General features: G+C 43.4%; 1 protein-coding gene across 1 annotated transcript in view; it reads left to right on the forward strand.

The window, feature by feature from the left end:
* Positions 1 to 14,654, forward strand: part of LOC109920005 (chromodomain-helicase-DNA-binding protein 3-like) — a 77,581-nt gene that overhangs the window by 54,555 nt on the left and 8,372 nt on the right. Inside the window, exons 27-36 of the mRNA XM_048620068.1 lie at positions 647 to 812; positions 1,479 to 1,588; positions 3,607 to 3,754; positions 4,254 to 4,349; positions 4,769 to 4,900; positions 6,159 to 6,267; positions 8,053 to 8,185; positions 9,267 to 9,462; positions 9,781 to 9,944; positions 10,811 to 10,937. Coding sequence (XP_048476025.1) covers positions 647 to 812; positions 1,479 to 1,588; positions 3,607 to 3,754; positions 4,254 to 4,349; positions 4,769 to 4,900; positions 6,159 to 6,267; positions 8,053 to 8,185; positions 9,267 to 9,462; positions 9,781 to 9,944; positions 10,811 to 10,937 — 1,381 coding nt within the window. The remainder of the gene's footprint in view (positions 1 to 646; positions 813 to 1,478; positions 1,589 to 3,606; positions 3,755 to 4,253; positions 4,350 to 4,768; positions 4,901 to 6,158; positions 6,268 to 8,052; positions 8,186 to 9,266; positions 9,463 to 9,780; positions 9,945 to 10,810; positions 10,938 to 14,654) is intronic.

Raw genomic sequence — 14,654 nt, forward strand, 5'->3', positions numbered from 1 at the left:
TCTAGGCCCGAAACGTCAGCCTTCCTGCTCCTCTGATGCTGCTTGCCCTGCTGAGTTCATCCAGCTCTACATCTTGTTATCTCAGATTATCCAGCATAGTTCCTACTATCTGTCAGCAATACTGCTGTCTTGTTTTAGTGCCTGGAGCCTGTGGTACTCTAATGGCTCAGACGGCCTAACATGTTTGTATCCCACCATTGGTAGTTAGTTGTGGAAGTGAATTTAATAAATCTTGTTAGTTGTGTGCTGATGCCGGGGCAGGAGTGATGGTGGATTGTTATAAACAAGTCCCGAAGGGAGAAAAAGCTGCCATCCTGGCTGCATTACTGGGTGTTTCTGGTTTCACAAACAGTGGCTCACCCTTAGAGGGCTGGTGGCATGTAAAGCTGGGCAGTAAGTATTTCCTCGTCAGATAAATTCTCAAAAGAACCCCTTTCACATACAACTGTGCCTGTATCCCCGTGTTCAAGTCAGTTAGTTATTCCAGGGACCAGTGAATCCACCATTCTCTTTGTCCTTGTTGCTGCTTTGCAGGCCTGGTCATATCCTGAATGCTCATGGTGACCGTGCTGTATAATCACTGTGGCCAGCATTGCGAGTCAATAGATCAATCACTTAGTTCCTGTCTGTTCTCTCTTGGTGTCAGGTGCAGGAATTTGAACACATCAATGGGAAATGGAGCATGCCAGAGCTTATCCCAGAGGTCACTGCTGATTCTAAGAAATCATCCAGAGCCTCGTCCCCTGTAGTGAAGACAGCAACAACAACACCAGAGCCCAGCTGTAGCAACACGCCCTGCACTTCGAAGCCAGGTACAGGGAGGAACTGAGAAACACTCTGCAGTAACCAACCCCCTCACCCCCTGCACAAAACAGGTACACAGGGAAGTGAGCTGTGCATATAGCAATACTGCTCCAGGATCAGGTATCGTAGTCTAAGGATACTGGGTAGACCAATTGGGACTGACATGCAGAGAAATGTCTTCATCCAAAGAGTGATGAATCTGTGAGATTCTCTGCCACAGAAAGAAATGAGGCTAAAAGATTGAATAACTCACTTGAGGAAGGAGTTTGCAGTTCTGGGGGCAGAAGGGATCAAGGATTATGGGGAGAAAGGGGGAACAGAGTAATGAGATGGATGTTTGGCCATGGCCCTATTGAATGGTGGAGCAGGATTGAAGGGCCGAATAACCTATTGCTATTTTCTGTTTCTACGTAAACAGCAATTCCCACCCCCAACCTCCTCTCCCACCCTTTCCACCCCACCCCCCCAACCACCACCACCACCACTCCAAACCAAGTCCATAGAGTGTGCGTCACATACCAGGTACACAGGAGAGAATTTTTTCCAATGTGTACCCTTTGTAGTTGTTGTAGAAGCAAACTATTGGCCCTCACTACATACAGTGCTGTCTTCCATTGTACTAGCAGACACAAGCATGTATCTGATAGATGTTTTCTTGAATTTTGACTATCCAGCAACTCCTGCTCCAAGTGATAAAGTGGAGGGAAGTGGAAATCCTGCTGAAAAGGAGATGACAGATGCCAAGGACGAAGAGGCAAATGGTGGCGAGAAAATGGAACTGGAGGTAGTATATGTTCTACATAAACAATGCATAGGCTGGGGGAATTTTGTACATTTTTGGGCGGGAAGGGAGATGTTATTGGAGACAGTGTGTTCTTATGTGCAGTCTATTCTACAAAATAGTAGTGTTCACAGCCTGAAATGTCACCAGGCTTATTAACAATTCACTTTAATAGAACCCATGTAACAGTTCTGCAAGCTTTAGCTGGTTAATTCAAATGTGATATGGTGTGACCGTATTACAGACAAGTTAAGCAGATCAAAACCTGTTCCAACTTCTTACACCCCTTCCACATGACAACTTTGCACAGTTCATACGATTCAACACTGATGTAATCGTACCCTGGTCTAGCAGCCATAGATTTGGAACTTTAACTTGACTGCTGCCTATACTTCCACAGATCTATGACAAAAGGGGTTTGTCCATCTCTAATCATTGCTAGAGATCTACAGTACAGAAAAAAGGCCCTTTGGCCCATCACGTCCATGCTCGTCAAAAGCAACTACCTAACTATTTTAATCCCATTTTCTAGCACATGGCCCATAGCCTCGTATGCCTTGGCATCGCACGTACGCATTTAAATGTTATGAAGGTTTCTGCCACCACAATCCTTACAGGCAGTGAGTTCCAGATTCCCACCACCCTCTGGTTGAAACTTATTTTCCTCTCATCTCCTCTAGACCTCCTGGCCCTTAGCTTAAATCTATGCCCCTGATTGTTGATTCCTCCACCAGAGGGACAGATGTCTTCCTGTCTTCCCCCTTCTGTGCACCTCATAATTTTACATATCTCGATCATGTCCCCTCTTAATTCCTCCTGCTCAAAGGAAAACAACCTCAATCTATGCAGTCTGTCTTCATAACTGAAGCTGTCCAGCCCAGGCAACATCTTGATAAATCTTCACTGCATCCTCCCCAGCCCTGTCACATGTCTTCTATAATGTGGATTCCAGAACTGCACATAATACTGTACTCTACTCTAGCTGTGATCTAACCAGTGTTTTGTACAGTTCCAGCATAATTTCATCTGTCCTGATGCCTCCAGAGACCGGTATATACACGCATCAAGGCCCCTCTGTTCTTCAGTGCTTCCCAGGAACCTACCATTCATTTATTCCCTTGCCCAAGTGCTTTGCCTTACCTGTTCTTGCTTCTGCAAAATTTGCCACCAACTAATGAAAACTCTGAGACATATACACCGGAATGTCTTCCAGTTGGGCTTCTTGCTTAAGCTGACCATTGCTTTTGATTTCTTTCAGTGATCATTGCATCTAAACTGACTTGTTAGCAGGCAAAAGGTTATTATTCCAGAATGTCATACGATCTGACAGCATTGGAGGAGGTCATTCAAACCATTATACCTGTTTTCTGCCTCTTTCAAAGAGCAATCCAGTTGAGTTCCTGCTCTCTCCCATAGCCCAGCAAATTTTGCTTTTCCAGTATTTTTCCATTCCTGTTAAATTCCTAGTGAATTGCTGCCATTTTCCTTTCAGGCAGTGCATTCTAGATCACAACTCGTGGTGTAAAATGAGATACATGAACTGCAGATGCTGAGCCCAAGATAACGCACTGTGGGGCTGGAATAACACAGCAGGCCAGGCAGCATCAGAGGAACAGGAAAGCTGATGTTTTGGGTCAGGACCCTTCTTCAACATCAGCTTTCCTGTTCCTCTGATGCTGCCTGGCTTGCTGTGTTCCTCCACCTCCACACTTTTTTTGTTATCGCGGTGTAAGATAATGTTTTAATATCTCCATTTCCATCTGCCTCTGATTCTTTTGCTGGTTCTTGAGTCTGGATCCTCTGGTTCCAAAACAATCTCTTTATGTTCATGTGGAGGCATTATTTAGTAAAAATGGTAATAGAAAATTCAGTAGTGAGATCATGCCAAATCTGTAGGTATCTGATTCACAAGTGTATTGAACTTCTTACTGTTCAATGCTGTCTTTATAGATTTCTTTCCTTTTTAAAGTTTCTCCTTTTATTCTGCATGGCAGTAGTGTATGTTGAGGTTTCTCTTTTAGACTCCGAGTACAGAGGAAGATCCTGTGACCTTTGAAAAAGCTGAGACCCAACCACTAATTAGTGAAGATATTAAAGAGCTGCCAGAAGAGGAGAAGCAGAGTGCTGGACTAGAAGGACAAGATGCAGTGTCCAAAGATGAAAAACAAGGTACCAGATTGGATCAGAAATCAAAGGGTGAAGGATTCTGTAGGGGAAACAGGATTGGTGAATGCTGACTGAAGGAGGAAGCTGATTGTTGATATTGAAGGATATGCTGTTTGATCTACAGTGTAGGAGTGGATGATCAGGGAATAACAGTCTCGGTTCCTATTCCGGATTGCTGCCTTGCTAATGGGGGAGGGGGCGTGTCAAGATAAGTGGACCAAAAATAGCTAACCGGAGTTTAAGTTACACCTCAATCATGATTGAATGGCATAACAGGGTCAAGGCGATGGATAATAAACCTCTGTGTGTTCCTATGTACTAATGGGAGCATTTACAGTTGTGATATGGCTGAGCCCTGACAGTGTTCTCTCTACTCTGGCTCCAGGTGGGATTGGGCCCGGCTGCAGGACAATCTGTTCATGTTTACTAGAGATGTAACAGTTCTCCGCAAACTCTGCATTTCAGTGCAGCTATAACTGAACTGTTCTCACTTTAACTGCAGAGACTGAAAGGAGTGGCAGGGAAACGACAGTCGAAAAAACTGATGTGACCTCAGAGGTGAAAGAAAAGGTCGAGCCCGAGACTGCTGTTGTTAAAGGTAATGACGGCAAAGAGTGTCTCCACTATAGGGATCCCTAAGAAGCACAGTGTGAAAGGTAACTGGGGCACTGTCTGACACAGCCTCCATCAGCCTGGCTTCATCAACAAACTGAAAGGTCTGTTTCCGTGCAGCATGCCTCTATAACTCTTCAGGACTGAGATGAGAGATGTATTCACTGTAGTGGTGAGCCTGTGGAATTTAATACATGACGAAAACATTATGATTTTTTTCAAGAGTTTGGATATAGCACTTGGTGCTGTGGGGGCAGGGGTAAAGCGGGAGCAGGCTATTGAGTTTGGTCAGCCTTCATAGTGGTGAATGGTGGAGCAGGTTCAAAGGGGCTGAATGGTCTCCTGCTGCTTCTGTTTTCTATGTTTACTATATAATATATATATTTTCTACTTTTGCAAGTACAGAGGAGACTAAAACAGAGAAGGATTTACGATCTAGTAATGTTAAAGATGAAAGCAAGAACAACGGAAAGAGGGAGGAGGACCGGACAGAGAAGTGCAAGTTCATGTTTAATATTGCAGATGGAGGCTTCACAGGTGACGTTTGTTTTTGTGTGCATGTGTGTGTATATGTGTCACCAACCATGTTGAACGCATTTTCACTGGTGAGATGATTGTTAATTAAGAGGGCTGCTGATTTGAAGATCTTCAGCAAAAGAAGCATGTTCAATAGCAACTTTCGAAAGTGAGTTCAGTGTTAAAAATGTAGGACTCTGCGGAAGGGACTTGGAACTAATACCATCACACAGGCTGTTATCCAGTCAATCTCCGTGACAACATGGAAGGACGTCTTTTGGCCCATTGTGTTTCTGTTAACTGTAGAAGCAATTATCTACCACTGTCTTGCTTGTCACCCTGTACGTTCTGCTGAATCTTGCCTTGTTACTTGGTGGCCAGATGAATATGGGAAACACTTAAAGTCTAACATTTACTTTTTTTATTTTTAACACTATACTTTTAAGGTAGTCTTCTGACTGTATGTTTTAGTGTCTGTGCTGAGAGTGGAACCATTTCCTGTTACAGAAGGACCCTCCATGTTGTTAACTGATCCAAATGAGATACTGAAAGGGAACTTGCCTGCTAATGTGTAGGGGTTGCATTTAGTGTACAGAACTCGAGTTGAGACTCGACCAGCAACACACTTCCATTTCTAGCACTGCACCTTGGGGAGGATACACAGACCTAGAACAGGATACAGTGCACATTCACCACAATTCATGAGGACGGGTTGCATAGACTAAGTTGATTCTGCAATGATCTTACTGAGGCGTTTAAGGTGATTAAAGAATTTGATGGGGTCAGTAGAAACTTAGCCTTTGAAAGAATGGTGAAAAAGCCAATGGAACAGAACCTTGAATTTCAAGTCCAGGTCATTCAGGGTAATTTAAAGAAGTACTTCTTCCACATGAAGTAATGTGAAAAGTCTGGACATCTTTCCCCTAAAAATACTGCAAGACTGGGAATTCAATCAAACATTTCAAATGTACAGTTAGTTTTTATGACTATCTGAAGTGAGCTGGGGTAGTTGGAGTTAAAATACAGATCAGCCAGAACGTAATTGAATATTGGATCAGGTTGGATTGCCCAAATGGTTATCTCCTGTTTGTGGTGTTAGCAGAGTGCAGCAATATGGGTACTGGGTTGACTTCCTATCTTAAGGCTCGGGAGAACTGAAATGAACCAGGGCTTGGGATGAAACCTGAGATGAAGTCGCCTGTCTCCTGGCTGGCAATGAGATACTGGTGAATTAATAACAATTTCGGGTGGATGCTAACAATGGTGCTTCTTTTAACAGAGCTACATACACTGTGGCAGAACGAGGAGCGGGCTGCAATATCCTCTGGGAAAGTATCTGAAATTTGGCACCGACGACATGACTTCTGGCTACTCTCTGGGATTGTTGTGTATCCTTTCTATTGCTACTGTTAGATGAGCCACTCTGTGCCAGGTCAACCCAAAGTTTTAGTCTGTTTTTAATTTGTGAGCATAATGTCATAAGTTTAAATCTGGATTAAACCACCCTCTACGCTGTCTCATTGGGTCTGGTATGTAATGAGTCCTTGTTATAAATTGAAGGTGTGCTGAAACTGTTTGAAAACTAATTGCTGTGCACAATGTGAAGTTCCTTTTGGTTGAATGCATTGCCAGCAATTGCTGTTGAGATTGGCCTGGAAGATGATTGGTGCTTTGGCTGTGAAACTGGGGGACAGCGAGCCCTGCTGGGATGGATCCCAGTTAGAGTTTGAGTGGTGTAGGGAGTACAAGGAGGGAGAATGGGGAATGACTGATCATCCTTATTAAGGTCGTCTTGTTTTTGGCTTAGTTTGTTACTTCTGCATGATGCTGCAATCCCCCGAGAATTTCTGATTCGAAGTTTTTTTTTTCTATGCTGGAGATAGAGGCGAGGTGGGCAATCGAATCAGCACTGACTCTCTAGAGTATCCCACCTTATCCCCATAAGCCAACATTTTACCATAAATAACCCACTTGGTCCACACCTTTGGACTATGCAAGGAAACCCACCAAGACTTGGGGAGAACATGCAGATTCCACACAGTCACCAAAGCTGGAACCAAACCTAGGTCTCCAGTGCTGTGAGGCATCAGTGCTAACTACTGAGCCACTGTGCTGCTCTTGTAAAAACTTGTAAGACGAAATTTGAATTCTCAGTGGCCAGTTTGAATAACACAATTTTTAATATTGGACTGAAACACAAATTCATAGTAGCATTAACTAAATGCTTTATTTCAAGTAGATGATTTGTAGTGTAAACTTCAGAAGAAATTCTCAATGCAATACTTAAAACAGCCAAAACTTTCCCTCTGCAGCTATAGTTAACTCTGTCCCTTTAGAAGACACAAATCCCGCCATGACAGATGGTGGAATTTGAATTCAATAAATGTCTGGGCCTAAGAGTCTAATGATGGACCATGAATCCATTGTCGATTATCGGAAAAACCCATCTGGTTCACTAATGTCCTTTAGGGAAAGAATTCTGCTGTCCTTACCTGGTCTGGCCTATGTAACTCCAGACCCACAGCAATGTGGTTGACTCTGAACTGCCCTGTGGGCAATTAGGGATGGGCAATAAATGCTGCCTAGCCAGCGATGTTCTCATCCTGTAAATGAATAAAGGAAAAAACATTATATTCTTTTGTAGTGGTCTGAAATTATTCTTGGCTCTCGAGGCCTTGCTTCCCTTTTTTCTTTTCTAGCCAGATACTTCTAATCCCTTAACTGGCTTTTTATACTAAGAATTAGTTTGAAGCCTCCTTCTTCTAGCCAAAGCCAGGTGCAATGTCTAATCTCATTTAAACCTTCAAAATGAGCTTGGTGTTTTTAGCGTGAGGGTGAGCTTGCGCCCACATTCTTGCAAAGTTAATGGTTGAGACTAACCTGTCTCTAATTTATATTTCTTTCACCCAGCAAGCTGCCCTTTGACAGCTACCCCCCCTCCCCCCTCAAACTTTTATTACCACAGTACCTACTGTCAAATGCTTTGCGTTCAGGTTGAGATGCTAGTTAGCTAGCCTTTTAAAATCCAATTTCATTCTATCTTGGAACTCCTCAAGTATAACTATTTACAAAACATGACATTCTTAAAATGCTTGGGACATTAAAGACAAAGTTGTAACAATGCAAATTGTTGGACTGTACCTTAGAAGGATTTGCACCTTAACTCCCAGCAGGTATGGATATGCACGGTGGCAGGACATTCAGAATGATGCCAGGTTTGCCATTATCAATGAACCCTTCAAATTGGAAGTGAACAAAGGAAACTTCTTGGAGATGAAGAACAAGTTTCTTGCTCGAAGGTTTAAGGTGAGTAACCTAGAAAATTGAATATGGGGATTAAAACATGACCTGAAAGAGGTTGCAGAGATGGAGAATGTTGGAGGAGACTTTAAATTGACAGGATTCCGGCATCACCAGATAGGCCAACGCTTATTCCCCATCCCTTGGATAGGTGATGATGAGTTGCATTCTGGAACAGGCTCAGTCCTTGGAGTGAGGGACACCCATGCGCACAGTGCTATTAGGAAGGGGTTACCTGGATTTTGGTCCAAGTGACAGTGATGCATTTAAGTTAGAATAGGAAAATGTATGACTTGGAGGGGAAACTGCAGGTGGTGGTATTCCATGTATCTGCTGCCCTTCTAAATGAAAGAGATTTTGGGTTTGGAAGGTGATGTTGATCTTGCAGATAATACACTGCTGCTGCAGTGTGTCAGAAGGAGGGAGTGAATGTTGAAGGCACTTAGATGGAGTGGTCAATGAAGCAGGCTGCTTTGTCCTGGAATGTCCTCCAACTTGCTTTGTTGGAGCTGCAATCATCTGATTTAAGTGGTGAATATTCCATCACACTCCTGACTTACATCTTGTAGATTGTGGACAGGCACTGGGGATTTGGAGAGGGAGTTATTTGTGCAGAAATCCCAGCCTTTGTAGTCACACTAATACAACTGATCCAGTTCAGTTTTTGGTCAACAGTATTTCCCAGGATTGTTAGGGGTACAGTCAGTAATGCTAATACCGTTGAAGATAGTGGGTGATGATTGGATTCTCTCGTTGGAAATGGTCATTGTCTGACACCGTTCTGTGTGGAGGAGATATTACTTGCCACTTAGCAACACAAACCTGAATGCTGTCAATGTTGCAGCGATAGAGAGCGCTAGTGGCTGGGGGTAGGCTATCAGGGCCAGAAGAAGTTGCACATGGAGGGCTTGTAGGGTCTGGAGGAGACTACACTGAGTTAAGGTGCAAATCACCACCGTAGATTATACCAGTGAACCTTTTGCCCTTTGCCGCATGCTATGTGTGCCTGTTTTAATACAGTAGCCCAGTGAATTATTAAGTCCTCTTGCACACAGATTTAATGCACCTCTTTCTCTGTGGCGGTTAGCTTCTGGAGCAAGCATTGGTAATCGAGGAGCAGCTGCGGAGGGCAGCCTACCTGAACATGACACAAGATGCCAGTCACCCAGCCATGGCACTCAATACCCGCTTTGCAGAAGTGGAATGCCTGGCTGAGAGCCACCAACACCTGTCTAAAGAGTCACTAGCTGGGAACAAGCCTGCCAATGCTGTCCTGCACAAAGGTGAGTCTGCCAAGCATGATCCTGTGGCTTTTTTTAAAAAACCAAGACCAGCATTTCTGCAGTATTTCACAACCTGAGGATATCTGTAAGCACTTTTTCTGACCAAGATGAGGTAGACCTGTAGGAAGGATGACAGCCAATTTGGACAGAGCAAGATCCCAAAATAGCGATGCTAAAGTGAGCAGATTGTCTTGGTCTTTGTCTTTGTTCCATTGCTATCAAAGATATCTGATTTGCAAAATTTGGTGCGGAGGAATTGGCTGTCTTAATGAGACGTGTTTGATTTTTCTCTGTCTGTCTCTGTCTCTGTCACCCTAGTTTTGAACCAACTGGAGGAGCTGCTGAGTGACATGAAGGCAGATGTGACCAGACTCCCCTCTACATTGTCACGGGTCCCACCAATAGCTGCTCGTCTCCAGATGTCGGAGCGCAGCATCCTCAGCCGATTGGCCAACAAGGGAAGCGAGGCTGCAAATACACCAGTAAGTTTAAATCCTTGCCTGCTGTTTTTCAATCAAACTGTACAGTTCAACACCCTGTCTCTACACCAGGCTTGTTTTTGCAAGGGTAAAAATAATGTCAACTCTGTAACCTGTTTTCATAGTTATAGCTGTAGGTAATGGGAATATTCAACGCAGGAGGAGAAATGAAGAACGAAGGTCAAAGCCCCTAGATTTTTTTCAGTATTATTAGTAATTTTGCTTTTTTTCCTGACCCTTGGGCTCTCCACCTGAAAGTTGCAGTCTCTCTTCAAATTGTTTCAATTCTCACCACAGTGAACCTCCCTCTCAGTTTTTAATGAGATGGCTGTTGATTCTCACTCCTAAACTGGTGGTTTCCCACCTTTCCCCTTTGATATTTATTTCTCAAACCATTTTTATTAATTCTAAATACTGCAGTTAACTTGCCAGAATGGGCACTCTGCTGAAATCTCTTAGTTCAACAACTTGGTGAATTTAAAGGGATCCAACTCCGTGTTGTTCCTGGGAGTGTTTAATGAGGACATTATAGAGGAAGCTTTGCTTTCAGTTTGAATAGTGGGAAGTTTAGTCTTCATATCAGCAGTGGGAATTTTCATATTTGAAGTTTGTACGTTTGATCTTGGTTTCTAATTAATTCTGAATTGGTTGCTGAATGGACATATTGTAATTACTTCAGTCCTCCCCAGATGACCTTGTTTGTGGTTGTGAGATTGGTGCTTCTACAGTTATGGACATATTGAGCGAATTGTGCTTGACCTTTTGGTGTGCTGTTATAAAATGATGGAATGTTATGATGGAAGTCTGACCTTTTTAATCAAACTGTAACTGGCAGTTATTTAAATCTGAAGTTTGCTTTTGCTTCCCAGGCCTTCCCACCAGGCCCATATACAACATCTCAAGCATATGGTGGCTCTTTTGGGCCACCTGTTCCTGTCAGTACACCTGGAGGCCCAATGAATTTCAGTCAGGTGCCAGGTGGCTCCTTTGTAACAGGTTAGTGATGTGTATTTTGTGAGCTCTGATTTGATTAACCGTACTGTGGATGGGAATGTGATGGGTAAGCAAAGGGGACCCTAACAGGTGGTTTTTCTCATGTCTCCACTGCTACCTCTAGGAACAAGCTAAAAACAAAGAAGTATAAAAGATCACAAGTGGTCCTTCTCTGGATGAAATCATCTTGAATCTAGCCTGCAGTAGCCTTAGTTCAATAAGGCTGGAGGGCTCCCATAACCATGCAGTAGGGGGGATAATCATGTCACTGGGTGTCAGGCTAGAATTACAGGCCAGAGAGAAACTGGGGCCATTCACTAGAAAATTGGAAGAGTGCTTGGACTATTCATCTTCTGACCCAAAGACCAGAATGTTGTTACTGCAACTGTTGGGGAGGGGACGGTCAATGTTGTTGACTGGCCAGTGATAGCCATGAGGAGTGAACCACAACCCTTAAAGTACAGTAGGGAAACAAATTAACATCAACACAGGTAGTCTGCCCTTGATTATGCTAGTGTGAGGAATCCATAGTGTAAATATCAATCAGTGAAGGGAGCCCCATAAACAGCTAGCCAGCTTGTCTACAACTGTGCTGACATACTGTTGGTGAACCTGAGGTAACTGATTTTGGGCAGGCTGAGGGTACAGCCCCCCTTCCTGTGAAATCACCTGTGGGTTTCCTGTTCCATGTAGAAACCATAGAAATGATATAGCACAGAAGAGGCATTTGTCCAGAGGCAACATGATTATCAGAAATCTCTTCTACATGTAAACCAGCTGTCTTATCAAATGAGGGAATAGCCCCCTGTAATGTTTCAGTTCTGCTCCTCCCCAGTCTAAGTTGTTCATCCCTGCTTTCTTGGATGAATTAACTGGAAGGTCACACATTTCCCTGAATGAAGAGATTGAGGAGCAAATAAGAAAATACTGGAGAACCTCAGCAGGTTTGGCAGCATTTGTGGAGAGGGGAATAGTCAATGTTTTGAGTTTAAATGTATTGGAAAATTTTTAATATACTGTTTGACAATGACAGTAGTGGAGGGGTAAAGGAGAACAAATGGTGTAGAGCCTGTTTGAGGTTGTCAATAATAGTGAAAAAGAAAACAACCAGGTGTAAAAACTCAAATGCACACTCTCTGGTGTTCTCATTCACCAGCCCGCCTCCTGTCTGCTCGCCTGCCCTGCCTTGCCCTTGGGTACGGCGTTGTCCTTTGTCCTTTTTGAGCAATGCACACAGATCAGTGCTCCAGACCTCAAGGTCTTTGTGGTGTATTCCTTTTCGTGTTCTATCATCTTTCAGTTTGCCAGTACAAATCTGTTACGTTATTTGCCTGATTCACTATAACACACTTTCTAACTCTGCCCAAAGACAGCATGAATAGCAAGAATTTGTTCTTAGGAAATGAAGCAATAGCATTAGTTTCAGTCCTGCATATTGAAGCTAGGCGAGCATTTCCTGACCACTAGTTGTCATGTACTAAAGTGATCTCACCTGGGACAGCCAGGGAGATTTTTTGGGGGTGTGGGGTGGTGGTGTAGAGATCCCAATGCCCCAGCACTGTGCTGAAAGGAAAATGAGTATTGAGTGGAAAACATGGGTGTTGCTCTCCATACCAAAGTCCAGCTGTTGTTTATTGAACCACACCACAATGGACATTTCTTCAGGGAGTGGTGAGGGGAGAGGAATTCTGATGCTAGATAAACTGCGTCCTGTGTGTTTAAGTAAATGTTTGGAGTTTGTCTCCCATCAGCTTGGTATTTGCACTAACGAAAGGGTTGTTGTTCCTTTTTTTTTTTTTTTGTTTTTTTTTTCCTTTTCTCTCCTGTCCTGCCCACCCTGCTTCCAATCCCCCCCCTCCCCCCTCCCATGTCCCCTTCTTTCTATTCTGTACAAGATCCTGTACAGCTCCCCCCACCAGTGAGCATTCAACATCCCGTTTCTGGAGCACTCACAAGCCAGGGCCACCTCATCCTCCCACAGCCTTTTCTGCAGCCTCCCACCCAGAGGCCCATCTCTTTCAGTAACGACCAGCTTCCTACTAACACGCTGGGAGCCACAGGTGCAACATCAACTATCATCCCACTCTATTTATGTCTTATTCCTTGTGAAGGCTGATGCTTCGAAACTGTATCTGTGTCTCGTCTCATCTGTTGTGCATGTTCAGAAGCTCTGAATGGAAAGACTTTCACCATCAGGATCTCTTTGACTGGTTGATTATGACCTTTCTCTCAACCACTCGGTTGGGTAAATGGGTGGATAATGTGTATCAACAAAGTCCTACTTTGAGACTTCGCCTCAGCATGCTCAAACTTGACATTTGTTGGTTAACCAATTATAGCTGAAATGGTAGCAGTGTCTCCATAATGTAACTCGAAGTCCCTCGGTTTGGCAAGGCCACATCCTAATCTCTCGAAAGTCTGATTTTGTCCTTTTGGATGCTCCCCCGTAATAGAATAGCCTGACTACTCCTTCCTCAATCCCAGTCTCAATTACCACGGTAAAGTTGCCAGTGCCCGTTTTTCAAGGGAGAAGAAACTTGACCAGCTCCAGAGTTCCCACCTCGCCCCTGTGCACCTGCCCCCTATGCCATTCCCTTTATTTCTTTCTATCCCTTCAGCTATATCATGCAATGGACCAACATCTGTGAGTAAACACAGACAACTGTGGCAGGCCTCTCTTGGCCCCTTGTTTGTGTGTTGCCCATAAGTGGAGCCAACTCTGTGCTTGGAACCTCTATTAGCCATAGTCGAGTTCCCGGCACAGATTGTGTCAGTTTCCCTACTGAGTACTGTTTTTTTTTTTTTTTTTTTTTTTCAGTACTGCTTTCCCCAAAATATTAAATTCTCAAAATCTGTGGAATCAAATTGTCATTTGCCTGTGATAGCATGAGTAGAGGCTGGTTTCTTGGGTTAACTTGTACCTCTTAGCATTTGATGATCTTCTTTGTGACCAGGAGTTGTGTAACTGTTTTCCAGTGCAGAGTTTATTAAAACTATGCCCATTTTGGATTGAAATTTCTGTTCAAGTTATCCAAACCACATTAATTTTCATGACTTCCTTCATGAGTTCTGCTGGTGAGAGTTCTATCCATTTTGCCTTGTTTGCAGTCTATCTCTTGTCTATGGGGCAGCTTTCGAGCCTGCTTCACCATATGCATGTCCCAGATTTAGTAAAACTGGAGGTATCTTCATTCATCAACTTTGCATGCGTTCTGTCATATCTTTCACTGCACTGAAACAGAATTGTGAACAGTATCACACCATGTATTAAAACTAGTGATTATTAACTCTAAAGTTTTTTAGGTTTGAAACTAAATTGTGCAGCATGTGTTTGGGGGATTTGTCCACTATTAAACCAGTGCCTTTGTTTAAAGAGTTAAGGGAACATCCTCGACATGAGGGTAATTGTGAATTTTTGCAATATTAATTGCTAACTACCTTTGTGTGTGTATAGAAGTCGTATTTTGTTCAATAAGTCAACATTTCACAGTGGATTATATAAAGTTTAAATGACTATTGTTGTCAAAAGCAGTTGTTAACTGTTTTATTATGGGCATACTTGGATGATTAAGAATCTTGCAGGCACTTTCTACTCGTCTGAGAAGTGGTTGCTCTTTGACAACTGAAGTTCAGTTGTAATGTTAAGATAACAGTGTGGAGCTGGAGGAACACAGCAGGCCAAGCAGCATCAGAGGAGCAAGAAAGCTGACATTTCGGATC

Source organism: Rhincodon typus, chromosome 45 (genome assembly GCF_021869965.1).
Source record: "Rhincodon typus isolate 14 chromosome 45, sRhiTyp1.1, whole genome shotgun sequence".
NCBI classification, from domain to species: domain Eukaryota; kingdom Metazoa; phylum Chordata; class Chondrichthyes; order Orectolobiformes; family Rhincodontidae; genus Rhincodon; species Rhincodon typus.